Source organism: Microcaecilia unicolor, chromosome 12 (genome assembly GCF_901765095.1).
Source record: "Microcaecilia unicolor chromosome 12, aMicUni1.1, whole genome shotgun sequence".
Classification (NCBI taxonomy): domain Eukaryota; kingdom Metazoa; phylum Chordata; class Amphibia; order Gymnophiona; family Siphonopidae; genus Microcaecilia; species Microcaecilia unicolor.
The window spans coordinates 6,196,877-6,218,802 of NC_044042.1; the positions used below are offsets into that span (position 1 = coordinate 6,196,877).

General features: G+C 43.7%; 1 protein-coding gene across 1 annotated transcript in view; it reads right to left on the minus strand.

The window, feature by feature from the left end:
• Nucleotides 1-21,166, minus strand: part of PIGR (polymeric immunoglobulin receptor) — a 148,394-nt gene extending 127,228 nt beyond the window's left edge. The window contains exons 1-5 of the mRNA XM_030221618.1: nt 21,130-21,166; nt 9,068-9,409; nt 6,326-6,670; nt 5,914-6,243; nt 4,219-4,374 (exon numbers count right to left, since the gene is read on the minus strand). Of these exons, the coding sequence (XP_030077478.1) occupies nt 4,219-4,374; nt 5,914-6,243; nt 6,326-6,670; nt 9,068-9,409; nt 21,130-21,166 (1,210 nt within the window). The remainder of the gene's footprint in view (nt 1-4,218; nt 4,375-5,913; nt 6,244-6,325; nt 6,671-9,067; nt 9,410-21,129) is intronic.
• Between the last annotated feature and the right edge of the window lie 760 nt (nt 21,167-21,926).

Below are 21,926 nucleotides of genomic sequence, written 5' to 3' on the forward strand. Positions count from 1 at the left end.
AGGAGGTATAACATGGGTCCAGCTTTTGCTTATTTTCTCCATCCATGTGCAGTTTTTCTCCTCTCGTCCCTTTCCCTCATCTCCATCTATTGCATCTTCTTCGTTTTTTTTCTTCCCCTCCATCCATGTCCATCACTTCTCATCTCGTCTTCCCTCCATCCATGTCCAGCATTTCTCCTCTCTCTTCCATCCCCTGTATCCATATAAAGCAATAATTCTCTCTCCCCTCTCTTCCATCCAAGTCCAGCATGTCTCCTCTCTCCCCGCCAACCCCTCCATCCATCCATGTCCAGCAATTCTCCTCTATCTCCTGCTCTACCCTCCATCCATTTCCAACATTTCTCCTCTCTCCACTGCCCTCCCCTTCCATCCATGTGCATCTCCTTCCTGTCTTCCCTTCCCTCCACCCATGTCCAGCATGTCTCCGTCCTCTCTCCCCTGCCCTCCCCTTCCATGTCCAGCAATTCTCCTCTCTCCCCTGCCCTCCCTCCTATCCATGCCCAGCAATTCTCTCTTCCCTGCCCTCCCCTCCTATCCATGTCCAGCAATTCTCTCTTCCCTGCCTTCCCCTCCCATCCATGTCCAGCGATTCTCCTCACTCCCCTTCCCCCCTCCTATCCATGTCCAGCAATTCTCTCTTCCCTGCCCTCCCCTCCTATCCACGTCCAGTGATTCTCCTCTCTTCCCTGCCTTCCCCTCCAATCCATGTCCAGCGATTCTCCTCTCTCCCCTGCCCTCTCCTCCTATCCATGTACAGCAATTCTCTCTTCCCTGCCTTCCCGCTCCCTTCCATTCATGCACCCGTACTCCCTGAGTTGAAATCTTTTGTTTACCCGAAGTCGCAGCGAACCAGCAATGAAAGCAGCAGGCAGGCAGGCTTGTCTCCTCGTTGCTTCCCTTCCCTCTCAGCACATCCCATCCTCACAGAAAGGAAATTACATCAGAGGAAGGCAGGACGCGCTGAGAGGGAAGGGAAGGGACGAGGAGACAAGCCTGCCTGCTGCTTTCACTGCTGGTTCACCGTGACTTCAGGTAAGCAAGAGATTTCCACTCAGGGAGCACGAATGGAAGGGAGCGGGCAGATGAGCTGGACCTCAGGAAAAAGGTGGCGCTACGCCGTACCGGCGCGTACCGGCACAAAAAAAGCACTGTATGTAGTTCACCTGTCCATGTCTATCCTGCAGGGCAGAGCTATGCTCAGTGGCTTTTTCTCCTCCTCTCAGCACAAATCCAATCTCTGCAGGCTCAGACCCTCTTCTGGTCTGCCCCTCTTCTAGCGGTGACCCCCTTCTGGATCTACCCTGGTCCTAGGACAGAGCTCTCCCTGGCTCCAATCCCCTGCTCCCAGGCTGGGTCTCTCCTCTGCCCACACACAATCTCCCAGTTGTCATGTTCAGGATCCTCAACCCTCCTTTGCAGCCAGTGAGCACACTCCTCACTTAAGATTCCCCTTTTCTTCTCCTTGTCTCTTGGCAGAGGATTCTCAGGCTACCAAAGCCTCCCCCCCCCCCCCCCCCATGAAGTTTGCACCAAAAATGTTCAGAAATCTCTCTCTTGTCTTTTTTATGCACATTAAAACACACTATTATAATTTTAAACCTCACTGAAATGAGTATTTCAATAATCCCTTAATCCAAACTGAAAGTGGCTTATCCTTCTAAAATGTGCTCCGTAATGAAAGCCTAATCTTCAAACAGAACCCAATGAACAGAAGCCCCATTTGAGCTCTTTAAGGGTCATCAATATGAAATACAGAGAGCTTAACTTTGAATTTTGAGCTCAGTCTTAATATGAGAATTACATTTTGGTGCCCTCTAGTGCCTGCTTCAGGGAAACCCTCTCAATTCAACAGGTGCACAAACCAGCTATCATTTCAGTGTTGTGTCTTTTTATGAAATGACCTGCCCTGATGGCACTCAGTATGACCATGAGCCAATGATATGAATGCCATCATTTTTAATCCAGTCTATAGGTACTTATTATGTTAGAAATTATGGAATTAGCACAGTAACAGTAATAATAATAAATGCTATATTTATTTAGACTTCTATCCAGCTTATTTTTGAAAGAGATCACCAGCCATCTTCCGACACAAATCGGGAGATGGCCGGCCATCTCCTGAACCCGGCCAAATCGGTATAATCGAAAGCCGATTTTGGCCGGCAGCAACTGCTTTCCGTCATGGAGCCGGCGAAACTTCAAAGGGGTGTGTCGGCAGGGTACAGAAGGCAGGGCGGGGCAGGGGCATGGTTACGAGATGGCCGGCTTCGCCCGATAATGGAAAAAAGATGGCCGGATCTGACAAGCATTTCGCCGGCTTCACTTGGTCCATTTATTTTTACGACCAAGCCTCAAAAAAGTGCCCCAATTGACCAGATGACCACTGGAGGGAATCGGGGATCACCTCCCCTTACTCCCCCAGTGATCACCAACCCCCTCCCACCCTAAAAAAAACTTTAAAAATATTTTTCCAGCCTGTATGCCAGCCTCAAATGTCAAACCCAGCTCCATCACAGCAGTATGCAGGTACCTGGAGCAGTTTTTTGTGGGTGCAGTGCACTTCAGGCAGGTGGACCCAGGCCCATCCCCCCCACCTGTTACACTTGTGGTGGTAAATGGGAGCCCTCCACCCCCCCCAAAACCCACTGTACCCACATGTAGGTGCCCCCCTTCACCCCTTAAGGCTATGGTAGTGGTTTAGAGTTGTGGGGAGTGGGTTTGGGGGAGGGGGGGGGGGGATTTGAGGGTCTCAGCACCCAAGGTAAGGGAGCTATGCACCTGGGAGCTATTTTTTTTTTTTAATTTTTAGAAGTGCCCCCTAGGGTGCCCGGTTGGTGTCCTGGCATGTTAGGGGGACCAGTACACTACAAATGCTGGCTCCTCCCATGACCAAATACCTTGCATTTCGCCGGGTTTGAGATGGCTGGGCCCGGTTTCCATTATGGCCAAAAACTGAAGCCGGCCATCTCTAAACCCGGCGATCTCAACATTTGACCTAAATGTTGAGATTTAGCCGGCACCAACCATATTGTTGAAAGAAAAGATGGCTGGCCATGTTTTTCGAAAATGCGATTTGCTCCGCCCCTTTGCGGAGCCGGCCCCAAAGATGACTGGCCATCTTTTTGGCCGGCGCCGTTCGATTATGCCCCTCTATACGTTTTAGCCTAACTGGCATATCCAAGCAGTTTACAGATTTGTACTTTGCCTTGAGCCTGTCTGGATGAATGAATATTAATTCAATATATGAGTAATTAGAATATACCATTTACACAGTTTATGATCCACCTTCTCTGGTTGACTGATTTCTTTATGGATGTATTGGGGGGTTTTGTTTGTTTGTTTTTTGATAGTTAGACATTGTTCTTTCTTCTGTCATTCCCAGATTCTTAGGGGGAAGGGAAGTGCTTTGAGAGCGTCTTTTACTATGGCGCGCTCACGTTTTAAGTGCACGCTAAAATTGTGGGCGTGCTAAACGTTAGAGACGCCTATAGGAATGCATTGGCGTCTCTAATGTTTAGCGTGCGCCAAAATTTGAGCGCGCCTTAGTAAAAGGCCATCTGAGCCTTTTGTTTAGTGGGAGGAAAGAGGAAGGAAAGGCAAGAGACAGCTCTAGGACTGTGCTTTTCTGGGTTACTACCCAGACACCCTCCCCCTCTCCTGTTACTGATACCTCAGGGACTTTTTATTGCTCAGAAACGTGATGAGCTAAACCTTGGCACTAGCAGGTCTGCTGTATCTCGATCAAAGGGCTAAAATATAAATTAACATATGCATCCAGCTTCCCCTACATAAGCACGCAGCTATAGAATGCACTACCACTTGCCATGAGAAAAATCCGCGACTAACGTTCGGAGATCACTGAAGACCAGCCTGTTCAAAAAGGCATACCACAACGATACAGCCTAACTACCAGACAACGAAACTCAAGCCTGAACTAGATAAAACCCATCTCTCTACACTTGACTACCAAAGTCTACTCTACCACGAATGAACTCTAACGCAATACCACTCTATCTCTAATTCTGAATATGAACTCTTTATACTTGACTGTTTAATCTACTATGCCAATCATGATCTCTAATGTAATACCACTTGTATCTCTCACTCCGGAAATGTAAGCCACATTGAGCCTGCAAATAGGTGGGAAAATGTGGGATACAAATGCAACAAATAATAATAATAATTTTGGCGTGGCATTCAGAGATGCTGAGTGCTCACCTGGCCATTGCTTTTCACGGGCGATAGTGCCAGAAGTGGGTCTGTGACCCAGAGAACCGATGTGCCTGCCTGAATCACCGCTGCTAGACAGCCTCCAGGACCCTGGTGCTGTTTGAGTTGCAGATGTGGGAAGAGTTGAGACTAATGATGACGGAGCTGCAAAAGAAGGAGAAAGAAAACCTCAGTGGGGTCATGGCTTTTGCTTCGCTTTCATTCCATATGTGGATGAGTTTTCCTATAGAATTGAAAAGGAATATTATTTAGGATTTATTATTTCCTATCAAATCTGAATTACAAGGTTATATTTCTCACCATCAAAGATTATTCCCATTCTCACCAAGCAAAGCCACTCACGCCCTTGGCTAAGCCCATGATTGTCTTGCAAGAGTGGAGGAGTGGCCTAGTACTCCTTATGACAAAGCCTAGTTCAAATCCCACTTGCCTTGTTTGGGCAAGTGACTTAGGGGTTCTCTTACTGAGCTGCGCTGAAAACTGGTCTGCGGTAGAGTAGATGCGTGTTTTGGGCGCGCTCAGAATCATTTTTCAGCGTACCCGCAAAAAAATGTCTTTTGAAATTTTTGCCGAACATGGGCGTGCGGCAAAATGAAAATTGCCACATGTCCATTTTGGGTCTTAGACCTCACTGCCAGCCATTGACCTAGCGGTAAAGTCTCACGTGGTAACCTGGCGGTGATGACTTACGCGTGTCAAATGCCACTTGGCACACGGCCAATATGCGCGTCTGAAAATAAAAACTTATTTTCGGACGCGCATATCGGACACACGCCAAAAATGAAATTACCACAAGAGCCACGCAGTAGCCAGGCAGTAACTCCATTTTTGGCGCACATTGCGCACGTAGACGCTTACGCGAGTTAGTAAAAGGGCCCCTTAACCTTCCATCGCCTCAGGTACAAAGTTTGATTGTTTTCTGTTCACGTCACTGCAGGTTTTTTAAATAATTGTCCCCTGCAGCAGCCTTAATGGCGGAACAAGGTATCCTTGTCGGGACCCTTGTTGGAGAAGCAGCTATTTGCATTGATTGGAAACAGTTCAGCGACTTGAATTTGCAACTAATTCTTGGACTATCATTGCAATGCTGGATTTTCACGTTGTAAAGTATTCGAAAACTATTCAAGTACATGAGAACATTAAAAGAACAGGTAAGAAAATTTTCTATCTCATACTTTGTAGCAGGGGCGTAGCCAGACAACAGATTTTGGGTGGGCCTAGGCAAGAAGTGGGTGGTTACCAAGTGTTCTCCCCCCCTCCCCCCCCAATTACCACCAAAAAATATCTCAGCAGGTGGGAAAATGCTCTTTCCACCTTGCCAGTCTGCAGCAGGCATGCACTGAAAACTGAGCATGCGCTGATGTCGGTATCGTGGAGAGTAGCGTTTTCGTTACCATCAGGGGAAACACTTCAGCTGGCAGAGCTTGGGATCCCCACCAGCTACCGCTAAACGTGTGCTACTGTTGGGCGGGCCTGAGCCCTAAGTGGGTGGGCCCTGGCCCACCCAGGCCCACCTGTGGCTACGCCACTGCTTTGTAGGTGTTTGCATTCCTTTATGTAGTCATCTGACCGCTGCTTCTCAGAGAAGGAAGCTGATTTTGTCAATGTGCCTAAAGCAATTGAAATGCAGCAAACAACGCCAGGAATGTGGAGAGGTCTACGAGTAACGAGTCACTACCTTACCCTTTAGAAAGTGCAGCTTCATGGAGAAGGTGTGTTCCTGGACCCCATCGGTGATGCCACACCAAAACCAACCAGCGTCAGCCTCTGTTAACTGCTTCATGCTCACTGTGTAGACCCCGACGTCTTGACTGTGAGGTGTCATCGAAATTCTCTCTGCAAATTCACTGTTCACATATCCACTGCTGTCAATCAAGAGAGTGCAACCACCGTCCTTCCATTTACACCAGTACGTAAGATTAAAATTGCCTCGCAGGTCCTGATAGCAGTTAGCTGATACTGAACCTCCAAGAACTGCCTGAAGGTATCTGGGTCTTCTGGGGAGAGCAGTATCTGACAGGACAGAAGAACACTCCGTTACACGTTTGCCTTCAAAACTAAGGACATCAAACATTCAGCAAAATCTGTTATTCACCTTCTGACACAAACAAATTGATATCTTTCACTATTATTCTGTTGTCAGATGTTTCCATCCCACACCTGTACCAGCCACTGTCCTCATTCTTCAGCTGATTAATTAAGACTTTGAATATTCCAAGATCTCTGTCTTCGGCGATCACGATTCTTCCCTCATGATAAGTGTCCACGTAACCATCTGAATCGGCCACAGTATAGCAGCCTGTACTTCCCATTCTGCACCAGAATTTCTTTATGTAGGTGACGTTCTTGTTGGTGAAGTTCTTCTGCAGGTCACATCTGATGGATGTAGACCCCCTCTGCTCACCAAAGATTAGCTCCGGTTGTCCAGCTTTACTTGGATCTGTTGAGATAGGTCACATTAGAAACCCTGTGTCACAATAGTGTCATTTAAACCTCAATGTCGCTCTGTCCTGACAAGAGCTGTTTCCCTTCGGCCCCTTCCATTCTGAACAATCTCCTCAGCCCTTACACTCCCCTACGTTGACTCCGCTCGGCTGAAAACAACCATACCCTTACTCTCCACTCTTCATCTCAACATCTCACGAGACTCTGCCTTTAGGTACCTGGGCCCTAAACTCTGGAAGAGCCTCCCCCTCCATATTAGAAACCAGCCCACCATCACCGCTTTTAAGAAACTGCTCAAGACCCATCTCTTCTCTGAATCTTTTCCCTGTCACAGCTGAATCCCTAGCCCCATACCCCTCTGTTTTAAAAACTGTGTCTTTAAACTCTCCCTTATTTTAGCTTTCCTGTAAACCGCTTAGATGCCTAAGTGAAGGCCTATTGTAGTATATCAAATGCATTAAACAAACAAATAGATACATAAATGTGAGCAATTAATTCTAAGGGGTCGTTTTATCAAATTGTGGGAAACGTTGGCCTTAGCAAGCCCACATGCGGGTTTTTTCCACTCAGTAAGGGCAATTTTATCAATGGCCATGCTCTAATGTTGCCATTAGCTTGCGGCCTTAAAAAAAAGTAACGAGTATGCGGATGGTAAGGGTTCACATGCTAACTGTGCAATAATCAGTTAGCAGGCGGTAATGTAGATGTGCTAACTGATTAGCACACAAACACCCACTTTCTAACCCCCCTGACACGCCCCCTCTGTGCAGCTACATCGCATGCATATGTCGGTTTCTACAGTGAATGTAATATCGTGGCACATGGAAAGGTAAGTCTATACAAATTTTATACAGACAGAACTTGTGTGCAAATTTGGGAGAGTCTGCTGGATGTATGCACACGAAGGTTTCCCAGTGTAGGCAGCTTCCTGTGCGCATCTCGGATCAACCGAAGCGCCTGCACATGTCACCACATGTTCTGCATATAAAGATCAGCAAATAACATTCTGCAAGACTAATATTTATTCACAAAACAATGGGGCACCAGTGTGCTCTGATACTTTCGTTTTTGCTCGGACATGCGCACAGGCTCTGTTACCTCCTATCAGTCTTTTAAACTTGCAGTCACTTCTGCAAAACCTTGAGTACTGAGTTCAGTTCTGGTCGCCGTATCTCAAAAAAGACATACAAGCTCATTTTCAAAGCACTTAGCCTCCCAAAGTTCCATAGAAACCTATGGAACTTAGCCTCCCAAAGTGCTTTGAAAATATGCCTCATCGCGGAATTAGAAAAGGTTCAAAGATGAGCGACTAAAACGATAAAGGGGATGGAACTCCTCTCATATGAGGAAAGGCTTAAAAAGGTTAGGGGCTCTTCAGCCCGGACAAGAGACAGATGAGGGGAGATATGATTGTGGTCTACAAAATCCTGAGTGGTGTAGAACGAATAGAAGTGAATCGATTTTTTTACTCGTTCCAAAAGTAAAAGACTAGGGGACACTCAAGGAAGTTACATGGAAATACTTTTAAAACAAATAGGATGAAATATTTTTTAACGACTAGTTAAGGTCTGGAACTTGTTGGCGGAGGATGTGAAAGCAGCAGTTAGTGTCTGGGTTTAAAAGGTTCTGATGAGTTCCTGGAGGAAAAGTCCATAGTCTACTATTGAGATGGACATGGAGGAAGCCACTGTTTGCCCTGGGATTGGTAGCATGGAATGTTGGTATTATTTAAGATTCTATATGGAATGCTGCTGCTCTTTGAGATTCTATATGGAATGTTGTTAGTATTTGAGGTTCTGGAATGTTGCTACTATTTGGGTTTCTGCCAGGTACTTGTGACCTGGATTGGTCACTGTTAGAAACAGGATATTATTTATTGCATTTGTATCCCACACACCTATTTGCAGGCTCAATGTGGCTTACATAGATTTGTTAACATTGTTAACATAAATATTGGAATAGACGGACCATTGCCCTGACCCAGTATGGCTATTCTTATATTCTTTTGCTAAATCTTCAAACCTGGCATTAAATCCACTCTGCTAACCTACACTGCCCCCCAAACCTGGCAAAAAGTTTCTCAAGTTGTCCGTGCAGCAAAAACCACTGCTCCCTTCTCTGTCTGCCGCGGGATATTTAACGGCCTCATTACCGTGCAGTGTAATACAATCCGCGGCCATGTCTTCCACGCAAGTTAACACCTGTGCTCCAGCGCTCTGTGCATCGCTAGCACCACCCCACGGCATCTTTCCCATAGAGAGAACCGGGATTAGGCAGTTCTTTTTCAGCACTCCCTCTCGAATTCGTGGTCCCCGATCCCTTCCCACGGGCTGCACGCACCTTTCTACCCTGTGTTAAGCAACCCACCAATTTTACTATCAGAACAGCTCACCTTCCAAAATAGTGAGATTCACTGGGAAGAAAAAACCGTCGTTGTTCTGTCCGACCCCACACCTGTATTGCCCTGTGTCTTCCCGCTTCAGCTGTTCTATCTTCACCGTAAATGTTCCGTTGCTGGGGAAGTCGGAGATGGACGCTCGGTTCTGGTAGCCTGGAGCAATGAAGGGAGTGGTGGAGGTAATGGTGTCACACCTTGAATAGGTCTGTGACCTTCTGCACCAGAATTTCCTGCCGTGGACATTAACGGCTGTGGCTCTGTAGTGGCAGGTTATAGCGACAGAGTTGCCAAGTTCTCCGGTCACAGTGAAAGGTCCAAATATGGCCAAAGAAAATGCTGAGAGAGAGAGAGAGAGAGAGAGAGAGAGAGGGGTGATTTTATTTATTTATTTATATTTTTATCCCACATTTTCCCACCTATTTGCAGACTCAATGTGGCTTACATAGTTCCGTAAGTGGTGTTTACCTGTTCCGGACAGAAGAAATACATAGTTGAGGTAGAGGGGACAGTGTGGATTAGGTTGCAGGAGGAAAGTTCGTCTTGTGATGACAACTGAAGGTATTAGGTTAAACTTCATTCATGACAAAATGAACTTGAACAATTAGGAACATTAAACTACAAATCAAGAAGATGTGGAGGAGTGGCCTAGTGGTTAGGGTGGTGGACTTTGGTCCTGAGGAACTGAGTTTGATTCCCAGCCCAGGCAGCTCCTTGTGACTTTGGGCAAGTCACTTAACCCTCCATTGCCCCATGTAAGCTGCATTGAGCCTGCCATGAGTGGGAAAGCGCAGGGTACAAATGTAACAAAATAAAATAGATACTGTTGGAGATTCTACATGGAATGTTGCTACTATTGGAGATTCTACATGGAATGTTGCTATTCCACTAGCCTGAAACCACTAAGATCTCCAATACCAAAAATCTTTGGAAACTGCAATCACACACTACACAAATCCAAAGATAAGAACTCAGTGTCTGCTCACTGCATATAAATACTTTAGTAATGCAAATTCTCATATGGTTTGGATATTGGGAGCCCTCGGACGATGCCACTTAAAAGCAATTTCATTAGTTTTTGCCTAGTGGCCAGGCCTCTCTTCATCGGGTACTCCCTTTTCTTAAACCTTAAATAAATGCTGTGGCAAACACACTCCACTGGTGCCCAAAATTATACGTGCTCAAAATTCAAAAGAAAAATAGAAAAAACTTATCTTGAACATTAGTACATGTCTCTCGCTGTTGAAGTCCGCTTTGGCTTCCCCTAAATTACGCCCGACGCCGCGGGTTTCAATATTTTCATCAGGGACTCGGGTTAAACTTGCCCACCTTAAATCCTCAACAGTCTGTGCACGCAGACTCTCACAGTGCACTGAATTGTTCTTCCTAGGCGCTATTTAATGACTGTGAAGTGCTGGCGCATCACTACGACGTCACTGTGGGAGGGAAAAAATTCCAAGGTTAAAAAAGAATTTGCCTTCCCCCTCACTATTTGTTACAAAGAACCTAAAAAATGATCCTCTTTCTCAAGGTGCATTTAATGATTGAAAATTGAAAATTATACTTATAATTATAACGTTCCACCAGACCAACTTGCTATTGTTAAATTTAGTTATAATTTAATGAAGAAAAGTCAAAAACATCATTTATAATTTTTGAATAAACTAAAAATGACATATTGGAATAAAATTTAAATCATAGAATTCCATTCAACAGATTCATTCAATCCATGGGGATTAACAGTATGTAACCTATGTATCCACCATTGTTCTCTTCGTGTCAATACTGTAGCCCGATCGCGTCCCACAATGGTCTCTGGGACCTGCTCTATAATGAACCATCTCAGGTCCGCAAAAGTATGATGATACTGTAAACAGTGTAGCACCAGGGGAGCTGACAACGTTTTTGTTTTTAATTTGCTTTTGTGTTCTATGAGTCTTACTCTCATGGTCCTAATAATTCGACCAACGTACTGTAAAGAGCATGGGCCCATGCTCTTTACAGTACGTTGGTCGAACTATTAGGACCATGAGAGTAAGACTCATAGAACACAAAAGCAAATTAAAAACAAAAACGTTGTCAGCTCCCCTGGTGCTACACTGTTTACAGTATCATCATACTTTTGCGGACCTGAGATGGTTCATTATAGAGCAGGTCCCAGAGACCATTGTGGGACGCGATCGGGCTACAGTATTGACACGAAGAGAACAATGGTGGATACATAGGTTACATACTGTTAATCCCCATGGATTGAATGAATCTGTTGAATGGAATTCTATGATTTAAATTTTATTCCAATATGTCATTTTTAGTTTATTCAAAAATTATAAATGATGTTTTTGACTTTTCTTCATTAAATTATAACTAAATTTAACAATAGCAAGTTGGTCTGGTGGAACGTTATAATTATAAGTATAATTTTCAATTTTCAATCATTAAATGCACCTTGAGAAAGAGGATCATTTTTTAGGTTCTTTGTAACAAATAGTGAGGGGGAAGGCAAATTCTTTTTTAACCTTGGAATTTTTTCCCTCCCACAGTGACGTCGTAGTGATGCGCCAGCACTTCACAGTCATTAAATAGCGCCTAGGAAGAACAATTCAGTGCACTGTGAGAGACTGCGTGCACAGACTGTTGAGGATTTAAGGTGGGCAAGTTTAACCCGAGTCCCTGATGAAAATATTGAAACCCGCGGCGTCGGGCGTAATTTAGGGGAAGCCAAAGCGGACTTCAACAGCGAGAGACATGTACTAATGTTCAAGATAAGTTTTTTCTATTTTTCTTTTGAATTTTGAGCACGTATAATTTTGGGCACCAGTGGAGTGTGTTTGCCACAGCATTTATTTAAGGTTTAAGAAAAGGGAGTACCCGATGAAGAGAGGCCTGGCCACTAGGCAAAAACTAATGAAATTGCTTTTAAGTGGCATCGTCCGAGGGCTCCCAATATCCAAACCATATGAGAATTTGCATTACTAAAAGTATTTATATGCAGTGAGCAGACACTGAGTTCTTATCTTTGGATTTGTGTAGTGTGCTATTCCACTAGCAACATTCCATGTAGAAGGCTGCGCAGGCTTCTGTTTCTGTGAGTCTGACGTCCTGCACGGCCACATTGGTGATCTGCAAGGGCTGACTTCTACATGGAATGTTGCTAGTGGAATAGCAACATTCCATGTAGAATCTCAAATAGTAGCAACAGTGGAGGAGTGGCCTAGTGGTTAGGGTGGTGGACTTTGGTCCTGAGGAACTGAGTTTGATTCCTGGCCCAGGCAGCTCCTTGTGACTTTGGGCAAGTCACTTAACCCTCCATTGCCTGCCATGAGTGGGAAAAAGTACGGGGTACAAATAAATAAAAACAGCTAAGACGTATAGAATACGTGTTGTACAGATACATTTTGTTAATTGGCATTTAGGATGAGTTGTTACTGTACGCTTTCTTAAATAAATAATTTTTCAATCGTTTACGGAACTTCGTCGTGGGTTATTTTGATGGATTTTGGTAATTCATTCCAAATTTGCATGCGTATATAGGAGAAGCTGTGTACATATGTTAATTTATATTTCAGTCCCTTACAGTTTAGATAGTGGAGATTCAGGAATGTACGTGAAGAGCTGGTAGAGTTCCTGGTTGGTAGGTCAATAAGGTCTGACATATACCCTGGAGCTTCACCGCGTATGATCTTATGGACCAGGGTGCAAACCTTAAAAGCAATGCGTTCTTTTAAAGGGAGCCAGTGTAGTTTTTCTCGTAAGGGACTGGCGTTTTCATATTTCGTTTTGTCAAATATTAGTCTGGCTGCCGTGTTTTGTGCAGTTTGAAGATTTTTTTAATAATTTGTTCTTTGCACCCAGCATAGTCGGCATTGCAGTAGTCTAGCTGGCATAATACCAATGATTGCATAAATCTGCAGAATGCTTCTCTTGGGAAGAAAAGCTTCATTCTTTTGAGTTTCCACGTGGAATGAAACATTTTCTTTGTTGTGTTTTTCGCATGGTTCTCTAATGTAATTTACTTAACTTTTATTCATGTTTACATATTTGAGCATTAATCTCAGTATCTGCTACATATGAACCACGTTATTTATTTATTTCTTACATTTGTACCCCACATTTTCCCACCTATTTGCAGGCTCAATGTGGCTTACATAGTACCGAGAAGCGATGGCCACCTACGGTGAAGAAACGAATACAGAGTGATGTTATTGTCAATGAAATAGATATGTACAAACACTATTCGAATAGTCAATGACCATTTACCCTTCTGGAAGCTGCTAAAAACTTACCTCTTCAAGCAAGCCTATACAAATGACTCGACTTAAATTAGGAGTACATCTACGCTATCCGGATCAGACAGAACCTGAAATATGCTTCTTCATTTATCCTTTTTGAATTATTCCTCTTCCAACCATCATTTTTATTTATTTTATTTTTGTTACATTTGTACCCTGCGCTTTCCCACTCATGGCAGGCTCAATGCGGCTTACCTGGGGCAATGGAGGGTTAAGTGACTTGCCCAGAGTCACAAGGAGCTGCCTGTGCCTGAAGTGGGAATCGAACTCAGTTCTTCAGTTCCCCAGGACCAAAGTCCACCACCCTAACCACTAGGCCACTCCTCCACTGTTGCTACTATTTGAGATTCTACATGGAATGTTGCTATTCCACTAGCAACGTTCCATGTAGAAGTCGGCCCTTGCAGATCACCAATGTGGCCGCGCAGGCTTCTGCTTCTATGAGTCTGACGTCCTGTGTCAGACTCACAGAAACAAAAGCCTGCGCAGCCTTCTACATGGAATATTGCTAGTGGAATAGCAACATTCCGTGTAGAATCTCCAATAGTATCTATTTTATTTTTGTTACATTTGTACCCTGCGCTTTCCCACTCATGGCAGGCTCAATGCGGCTTACATGGGGCAATGGAGGGTTAGGTGACTTGCCCAGAGTGACAAGGAGCTGCTTGTGCCTGAAGTGGGAATCCAACTCAGTTCCTCAGGACCAGAGTCCACCACCCTAACCACTAGGCCACTCCTCCACACATTCTTCCTTAATTAACAACACACTTCCCAATATACACCCTCTTCCCACTCCCTACCTCTACCACCTTCCTCCCTTATCCACTTTACTTATCCCCTTTTATTGTCCACCTCATTATTCACTATATTACAGCTGTTATCCATTTTGTGTTATCGTAAACCTGTTATATCATGTAAGCCGCATTGAACCTGCTAATGAGTGGGAAAGCGCGGGGTATAAGTGTTACAAACAAATAAATAAATTAGGGAATCATAAAGAAGGAAGTTATATAAAGTTCATGGTGTTCATTACAAGTTCAGGTTTCTTTGTGTTGCTGGGTTCAGGTACTTAAGTTGGGTCAGTGGGATATGCCTTTTCGAATAGGGCCCAGATGCACAAAACTTTAACAACCCTTTAACCACCCTTTATCGAAGAAATTGCCAACCGTTTCATGTACTAAAGCCCATTTTTCGAGGACCGTAGCAGCTAACGAAAATGGAATGCAGATGAGCAATTAGTGTAGAAACCCTTGTGAAATAACATGCACTAACGTTTTCCGATTGGTTTAACGAAGGAAAACGCCGAGAAATCTAACGAGAGGTCTGTACCTCTCGTTAGGGCTCTCCGGCTAAAAACTCTAATGTAGAACTAAAAAAAAAAAGAACAAGGGGGGTGAAAACACGCGCCAGGGGCGTCCTTTATTGACGCCCCAGGTCACCGCTGCTCCCCGCTCCCTCTGCAAGCAATCCAGAAGTTAAAAAATAAAGGACCGGGAGGGGGCAAAGGCGCTCATCAGGAGCATCCTGTTTGAACGGCCTTGCCCCCCCACCCCGTCCGAGGTCGCCGCTGCTCCCCGCATAATAAATTTAAAAAGCAAAACGAAGAAATCCTTACTTTAGAAGCCCCGGCCGGCCCCCCTCCATTCCTCTGTACTCTTCTGTCAACCCCACAGCTCCGCCTCCTGACTGACACCCTCCGCCCTGTGCCCCGCCTCCTCCGCGGGTCCTCGCCGCCATTCCCCCCCTCCATCGGGCCCCCCTCCCTCTTACCAGGCCCGTGCAGCGCCTCTCACCTCTATGTGAAGGCGCTGCACGGGCAAGAAGATCAGCTGACGCCTCTGTCTTCCATTCTTCCTTCGCGTCTCTCTCCTTTTGGGCCCGCCCCCGTCTGACGTTGGTTACTTACGTCAGACGGGGGCGGGTCCAAAAGGAGAGCCAGAAGAAAAACAGTGGAAGGCCACAGCGCCATAGGGTTGCCCCACAGAAGCAACAGATGCACAGGGCCCTAAAGTGAAGTGCAAGCAGGCTCCATTTTGGCCTGAGTATTAGTGCCTCTGAAATTCACCACCCTAGGCAGCTGCCTATGGGGCTAATTTTCAAAAGTTGCCAGTGCTTAAACTTTTGAAAATTAGCCCCATAGGCAGCTGCCCAGGGTGGTGAATTTTGTTGGAATGTATTGTATTTTTACATGCATTGCCTGTCACCTATTATTTCTCTGTGATTACTCTGTGACCTCTGATGTGAATTACTTAGAGAGGTCACACAGCTATGCAACTTCCTGTGGGGATTAGATGCAGCAGATGCAGCACATGGAGCACATGGAGCTCATGATCTCTCCTAACCTGAGAGGATCTATGGTGGTGTGAGCATCCATTACCATCTAAGCACATGGAAGGAGCTGATAAGACAAATGTATAGTAATATGTATATATAAGCCTGTCTGATTATAATCTAACTACAAACTGTGAGTAAACAGATGTTTTGTTACTTCAACTTTAAAGTGACTCAGCAGTGAATTATTCAGGGGTGAATGAGAGAGAGATGAAGAAAGAAATTAACATTTCTAAAGCTGAAGCTGTGTGTACTAAAATCTGTTAATTATTTACTACAAATAATCCAACAAAAGGGTTATGGGCCCAGGCCCAGGAATTGAAAAAGAAGAGAAATATTACCAGGCAGAAAAAAAGGCCACATTTTTCTCTTAAGTTTTAAAGGAAAGATTCAGTCTGTCTCTCTCTCCCCCCACACAGCAGACAGAAGGCTAAGAAAATGGCTGAGGGAAGAAATTCACCATTGTTCTATTCTCTCAAGGTGCCTAAATTAACTGAGTTTAATTATCAGCAATGGGAATTAAGATTCATATGTCTCCTTCGAGCAAAAGGATTATATATATGCTTAGATCAAGACAGAACAGCTGAAAATATGGCTGAATGGGACAATGCAAACTATTATGTGAAGTGCATGCTTTTGGAAGCTCTCTCAGAGAAACAAGCCATATTAGTGGAGGGAAAAGATACACCAAAGGACATTTTATATAAACTGAGAACTATGTATGCAACTACATATGCAAAGCAGCAACCAATTTGGTTGGCAGAGTTGAATGAAACCAAATTAAGGGATAAAAGTAAATGTAATGATCACATTATGCATCTTATGTCTTCATTTCAAAAGCTAGAACTTTCTGGAATTCCCATGTGTGATGCATTGAAAAGAGCATTTCTTTTTACCTCACTATCAAAGAAGTTTGATGTTTTTAGGTCTGTAAATGAGGCCATTGAAGGGCAATCTTTTGAACAGACAACATCAAAACTAAGGCAGGAATGCATAATAAATGATTCTGAGGAGATGTGTTCTCAAAGCAAGTCAGAGAGAAATGAAACAAATTTCTTGGCAAAGAACAGAGGAAGGCGGAGCTATGGGAAAACTCCACCCAAGGGCAAGCTGATTTGCTACTCATGTGGAAAGGAGGGACATGTATCTAAATGGTGTAAGGAAACACAAAACACTCCCTCTAGCTCACCTAAGCCAATGGAACTAAAGAATTTTCAAACCAGGAAATGTATGAAGGACAAAGATAAACACAAGGGCTTTCTAATGGCAGAAAAATCTTTGACTATGGTAAATAATAATTCAAATGAAAGTACTTGGATTTTGGATTCGGGGAGCACATGCCATTTAACCAATTGTAAGGATTTCTTTCAGGAAATGTGTCCAGAGGAAGGTATTCTTAAAACTGCAAACGCAGGGACTGCTAAGATCCAAGCAAAAGGTATTGGATTCTTAAAATGCAAAGTGTCTAATGAAGTTAAAGAAATTCCTGTAAGTGATGTCTTGTATATTCCCCAAGCAGTTTGCAATATGCTTAGTGTATCTACATTAGATAAGAAGGGATTTGTGATTCATTTTGAAAACAGTAAGTGCACAATCTCTAAAAATGATGAAGTGTATGCTGAAGCTTTTATGCATAATGATGTTTATAAACTGAGCATTTCAGGTGAAGCCTCACATATGGCGCAAGTAAGGAAGAATGATGGTAAATGTAGTCTGGAAATCTGGCATCGCCGCCTGGGACATCGTGATTGTAAGGTGATCCAGGATCTTTACAGTAAGCAACTGGCCACCGGCATTCAGATAAGTGCAGATGCTGGTAAAATGGAGAAATGCATAGACTGTGTTACTCAAAAAGGTGTAAGACCCTCATTTCCTGCATACACAGGAAATAGGAGTAATAAAGTGCTGGACTTAATACACAGTGACTTATGTGGACCGTTTAATATCCCATCATTGGGAAATAACAGATTTGTGCTAATATTCTTGGATGATTTCTCTAGATATTGTGTGGCCTATTTGCTGAAAGAGAAAAGTCAAGTCACAGACATGCTGAAGAAATACGTAGCCATGGTGAGCAATAAATTTGAAAGAAAACCAAAGGTTCTTCAGACCGACAATGGTGGTGAGTTCACTTCACAAAGCATGCGCACATTTCTAGAACAAGAAGGCATTCAGCATATCACAACAGTAGCTTATACACCAGAGCAAAATTCTGTTGCAGAGAGAAAATTTAGGTCACTTGTGGAAATGACCAGATGTATGCTGTCAGATAGCAATCTCCCTAAAAGACTATGGGGGGAAGCCATTCTCACAGCAGTGTACCTACAAAACAGAATGCCAACTAAAGGCGCTGAGCGCACACCACATGAGACATGGCATGGTAGGAAGCCAAACCTGTCACACATAAGAACATTTGGAAGTACAGCATATGCTCATGTACCAAAGCAAAGAAGGCATAAGCTGGATTCCACAACACAAAGGGGCATTTTAGTTGGCTATGCTCCAGGACACAAAGGATATAGAATTTTGAATCTGAAAACTGGCATTGTTGGCATAAGACATGTTACATATTTTGATGAAAACAAAAGGGTTGATAAAGGCTGGATTATCCCAGATGAGCCTTATCATCCAGAATATGAAACTAGAACCATAATAGACATGCCAGTGTATATAAATGCCATACCAAGGCAGATGTCTGAAAGCAACTCACCTGTATCTAACGAGGAACAGGCAGAGGAAGCAGACACAGAAAGGATCATTGAAGAAGACAGTACAGTTGGAGAAGGGGAATCAATTGGAGAAGGACTCTCAGATTTAGAGGATGCGGAAAGGTCAGACCAACCTGTTGTCAGACGCTCATCCAGGGAAAACAAAGGTGTTCCACCCCCAAGACTGTCTTACCTAACAAAGTCAGCAGAAGCTCAAGAGCCCTTAACATGGGATGAGATTGAGAAAATGCCAGCAGAAGAAGCTGCTGAATGGCATAAAGCTGCACAAGAAGAAATTGATGCATTGGATAAAAATAATACTTGGATTCTTACAAAATTACCTCCTGGCAAGAAAGCTATAGGATGCAAATGGGTATTCAAGTTAAAAAGGAATGCACAAGGAAAAGTGGAAAGGTATAAAGCCAGATTAGTGGCAAAGGGATATCTTCAAAAATATGGAGAAGATTTTGATGAAGTGTTTGCACCTGTAGTGAAACACACGACAATAAGAACACTTCTGAGCATTGCAGTCTCAAAAGGCATGCAAGTCAACCACATTGATGTGAAAACAGCGTTTCTTCACGGAGATATAACTGAAGACTTGTACATGGAACAACCAACAGGTTTCATAAATACAAAACAAAGACAGCTAGTGTGTAAATTAAACAAAGGTCTTTATGGATTAAAGCAAAGTGCAAAATGTTGGAATGAAAAATTGCATGAAATATTGACAAATTTAGGATTTAAGCAAGGTGAAGCAGATAAATGTTTGTACACTAGGTGCACAAATGGACAATATGCATACATTTTAGCTTTTGTTGATGATCTGCTCATTGCAAGCGAAAGTGAGAAAGAGTACAAGGGCATTGTAAAACATTTAAACCTCAATGTTGAGATAAAAGAACTTGGTAATGTGTCATACTATCTTGGTATAGAAATTGAGAAACAAAATGATGGTTCTTATCTTCTAAGCCAGAAGCAGAAAATAAATGAGCTTATTGAAAGTTTAGGTATGCAAGATGCCCAAGTTGTAAGCACTCCCATGATCACTGATTTTCTGAAGGATGAAACAGTAAGAGAACCTTTACCAGATAACATCCAATATAGATCAGCCATAGGTAAGCTTTTATATCTAGCTACCACGTACAGGGCTGATATAGCAAATGCAGTAGGAATTTTGAGCAGAAGGGTCAGCTCACCTACCAAATCAGATTGGACTGCAGTTAAAAGGATGGTAAGGTATTTAAAGGGTACCATTGATTGTAAATTAAAGATTTCAGCCAATAGTAATCCAAAACTAATATGTTACTGTGATTCAGATTGGGCAGGGGATCATTCTGATTATAAATCCACAAGTGGATATGTGTTTATGTATGGAAATGTACAAATTTCATGGGCCAGTCATAAACAAAGTATTGTGAGTCTGTCTTCTACAGAAGCTGAATATGTGGCCGTATCGGAAGCGTGCAGAGAACTGATGTGGATTGAAAAACTTTTGCTGGATTTCGGAATAGCTGAAAAGAGACCAATCCAGTTAATGGAAGATAATCAGAGCTGCATCCGACTGTCACAGAATGACAAGGTTCAGTCACGCACCAAGCACATCGCAACGAAATACCACAAAGTGCGAGAGTTGGTGAAAGAAGGGGTCATCAGTCTACACTATTGTCACACCAGTGAGATGACAGCTGACATCATGACCAAACCGTTACCCAGAGAACATTTTGTGAATCTGCGTATAAAGCTTGGACTTTGTATGAATAAATAATTGCATGACAGTTATGCATGAGAAGGGGTTTGTTGGAATGTATTGTATTTTTACATGCATTGCCTGTCACCTATTATTTCTCTGTGATTACTCTGTGACCTCTGATGTGAATTACTTAGAGAGGTCACACAGCTATGCAACTTCCTGTGGGGATTAGATGCAGCAGATGCAGCACATGGAGCACATGGAGCTCATGATCTCTCCTAACCTGAGAGGATCTATGGTGGTGTGAGCATCCATTACCATCTAAGCACATGGAAGGAGCTGATAAGACAAATGTATAGTAATATGTATATATAAGCCTGTCTGATTATAATCTAACTACAAACTGTGAGTAAACAGATGTTTTGTTACTTCAACTTTAAAGTGACTCAGCAGTGAATTATTCAGGGGTGAATGAGAGAGAGATGAAGAAAGAAATTAACATTTCTAAAGCTGAAGCTGTGTGTACTAAAATCTGTTAATTATTTACTACAAATAATCCAACAAATTTCAGAGGCACTAATACTCAGGCCAAAATGGAGCCTGCTTGCACTTCACTTTAGGGCCCTGTGCATCTGTTGCTTCTGTGGGGCAACCCTATGGCGCTGTGGCCTTCCACTGTTTTTCTTCTGGCTCTCCAGTTTTTTTAGGAATTTTTAATAATCCTTGCCACCTGCTCTCTGGGATCTGTTATCTGGTCTTAGCTATGGGCACCAAAATCTCAAATCTGGCCCTGACTTGGAGAGAAGAGCACCCCTGTGACTTGCTGGGACATCAGTTAAGGGCTGGCTGAGGGAGATAGGCCAGTGAGCGTGCAGCAGGTAATATTCCCGACATCACTCCTGAGTAACCCAAGATGATATAGCGATACATTGTGTCATTATTGTTACACAGAGGTTTCTGTCCAGTGATACTGGAAGAGTTGCGATCACAGTTCTTACAGTCCTTCCTTTGATCTCTGAAGAATGATACAGAACTTACCTGGTAGGAAAGACAACACCAAGATCCAGAAGGTCATTCTTTTCTCTATAAGCAGTATGAAAAAATAAAAATGTGTTCTCAAGTGATGAACTGATGCTTCTCTTGGTCCAACGAAATCAGATGCACTGAGGAAAGGAGACATAATTTCAAACTGTGAAATTCATTTGTCTTCCATAAAACATAAACCCTATATCCACCCAACTTGAAACAACCAGACACTGGGCTTTCTTTTTTCTCTCCCCCCATGTATGGAATAATCTCCCTCTCTCTCCCTTCGTAGCGACATGTCCTTCAAAAGTTTTAAAGCAAATTTGAAAACCTGCTTTTGGAGACTGGGGTCAGCCAGGGATCCATGCAGGGGTGTGCTGGTAAATTTTTAACAACGGGCTCTCTCTCCGGGCATAACTAGCCCTGAAATTCTTTTTTTTTGGGGGGGGGGGGGGAAATACATGCCTCTCTCTCCCCTCCCTTGTGCGGGCACGCTAGGCATACCTTTGCCGAGCCCCACCAGCCAATAAATGGGCTGCCACCATTCTCTGCTGCTTGTTTCTGGCTCTGAGCAGCATTCTGTTTCTGTGCCATCTCTATATTGAATTGTGTACTCTTGACTTGATGTAAGCCACATTGCGCCTGCTTATGCGGGAAAATGTGGGGTACAAATGCACCAAATAAATGATGGAACCTTCTTGCGCTTGCATGAAAAGTCCCAGCCTGATGCTCAGAGTCAGAAACAAGGAGCAGGGAGCATCAGCAGTCTATTTACTTGGCTGGTGGGGCCAGCATCACTGCCAGCAAAG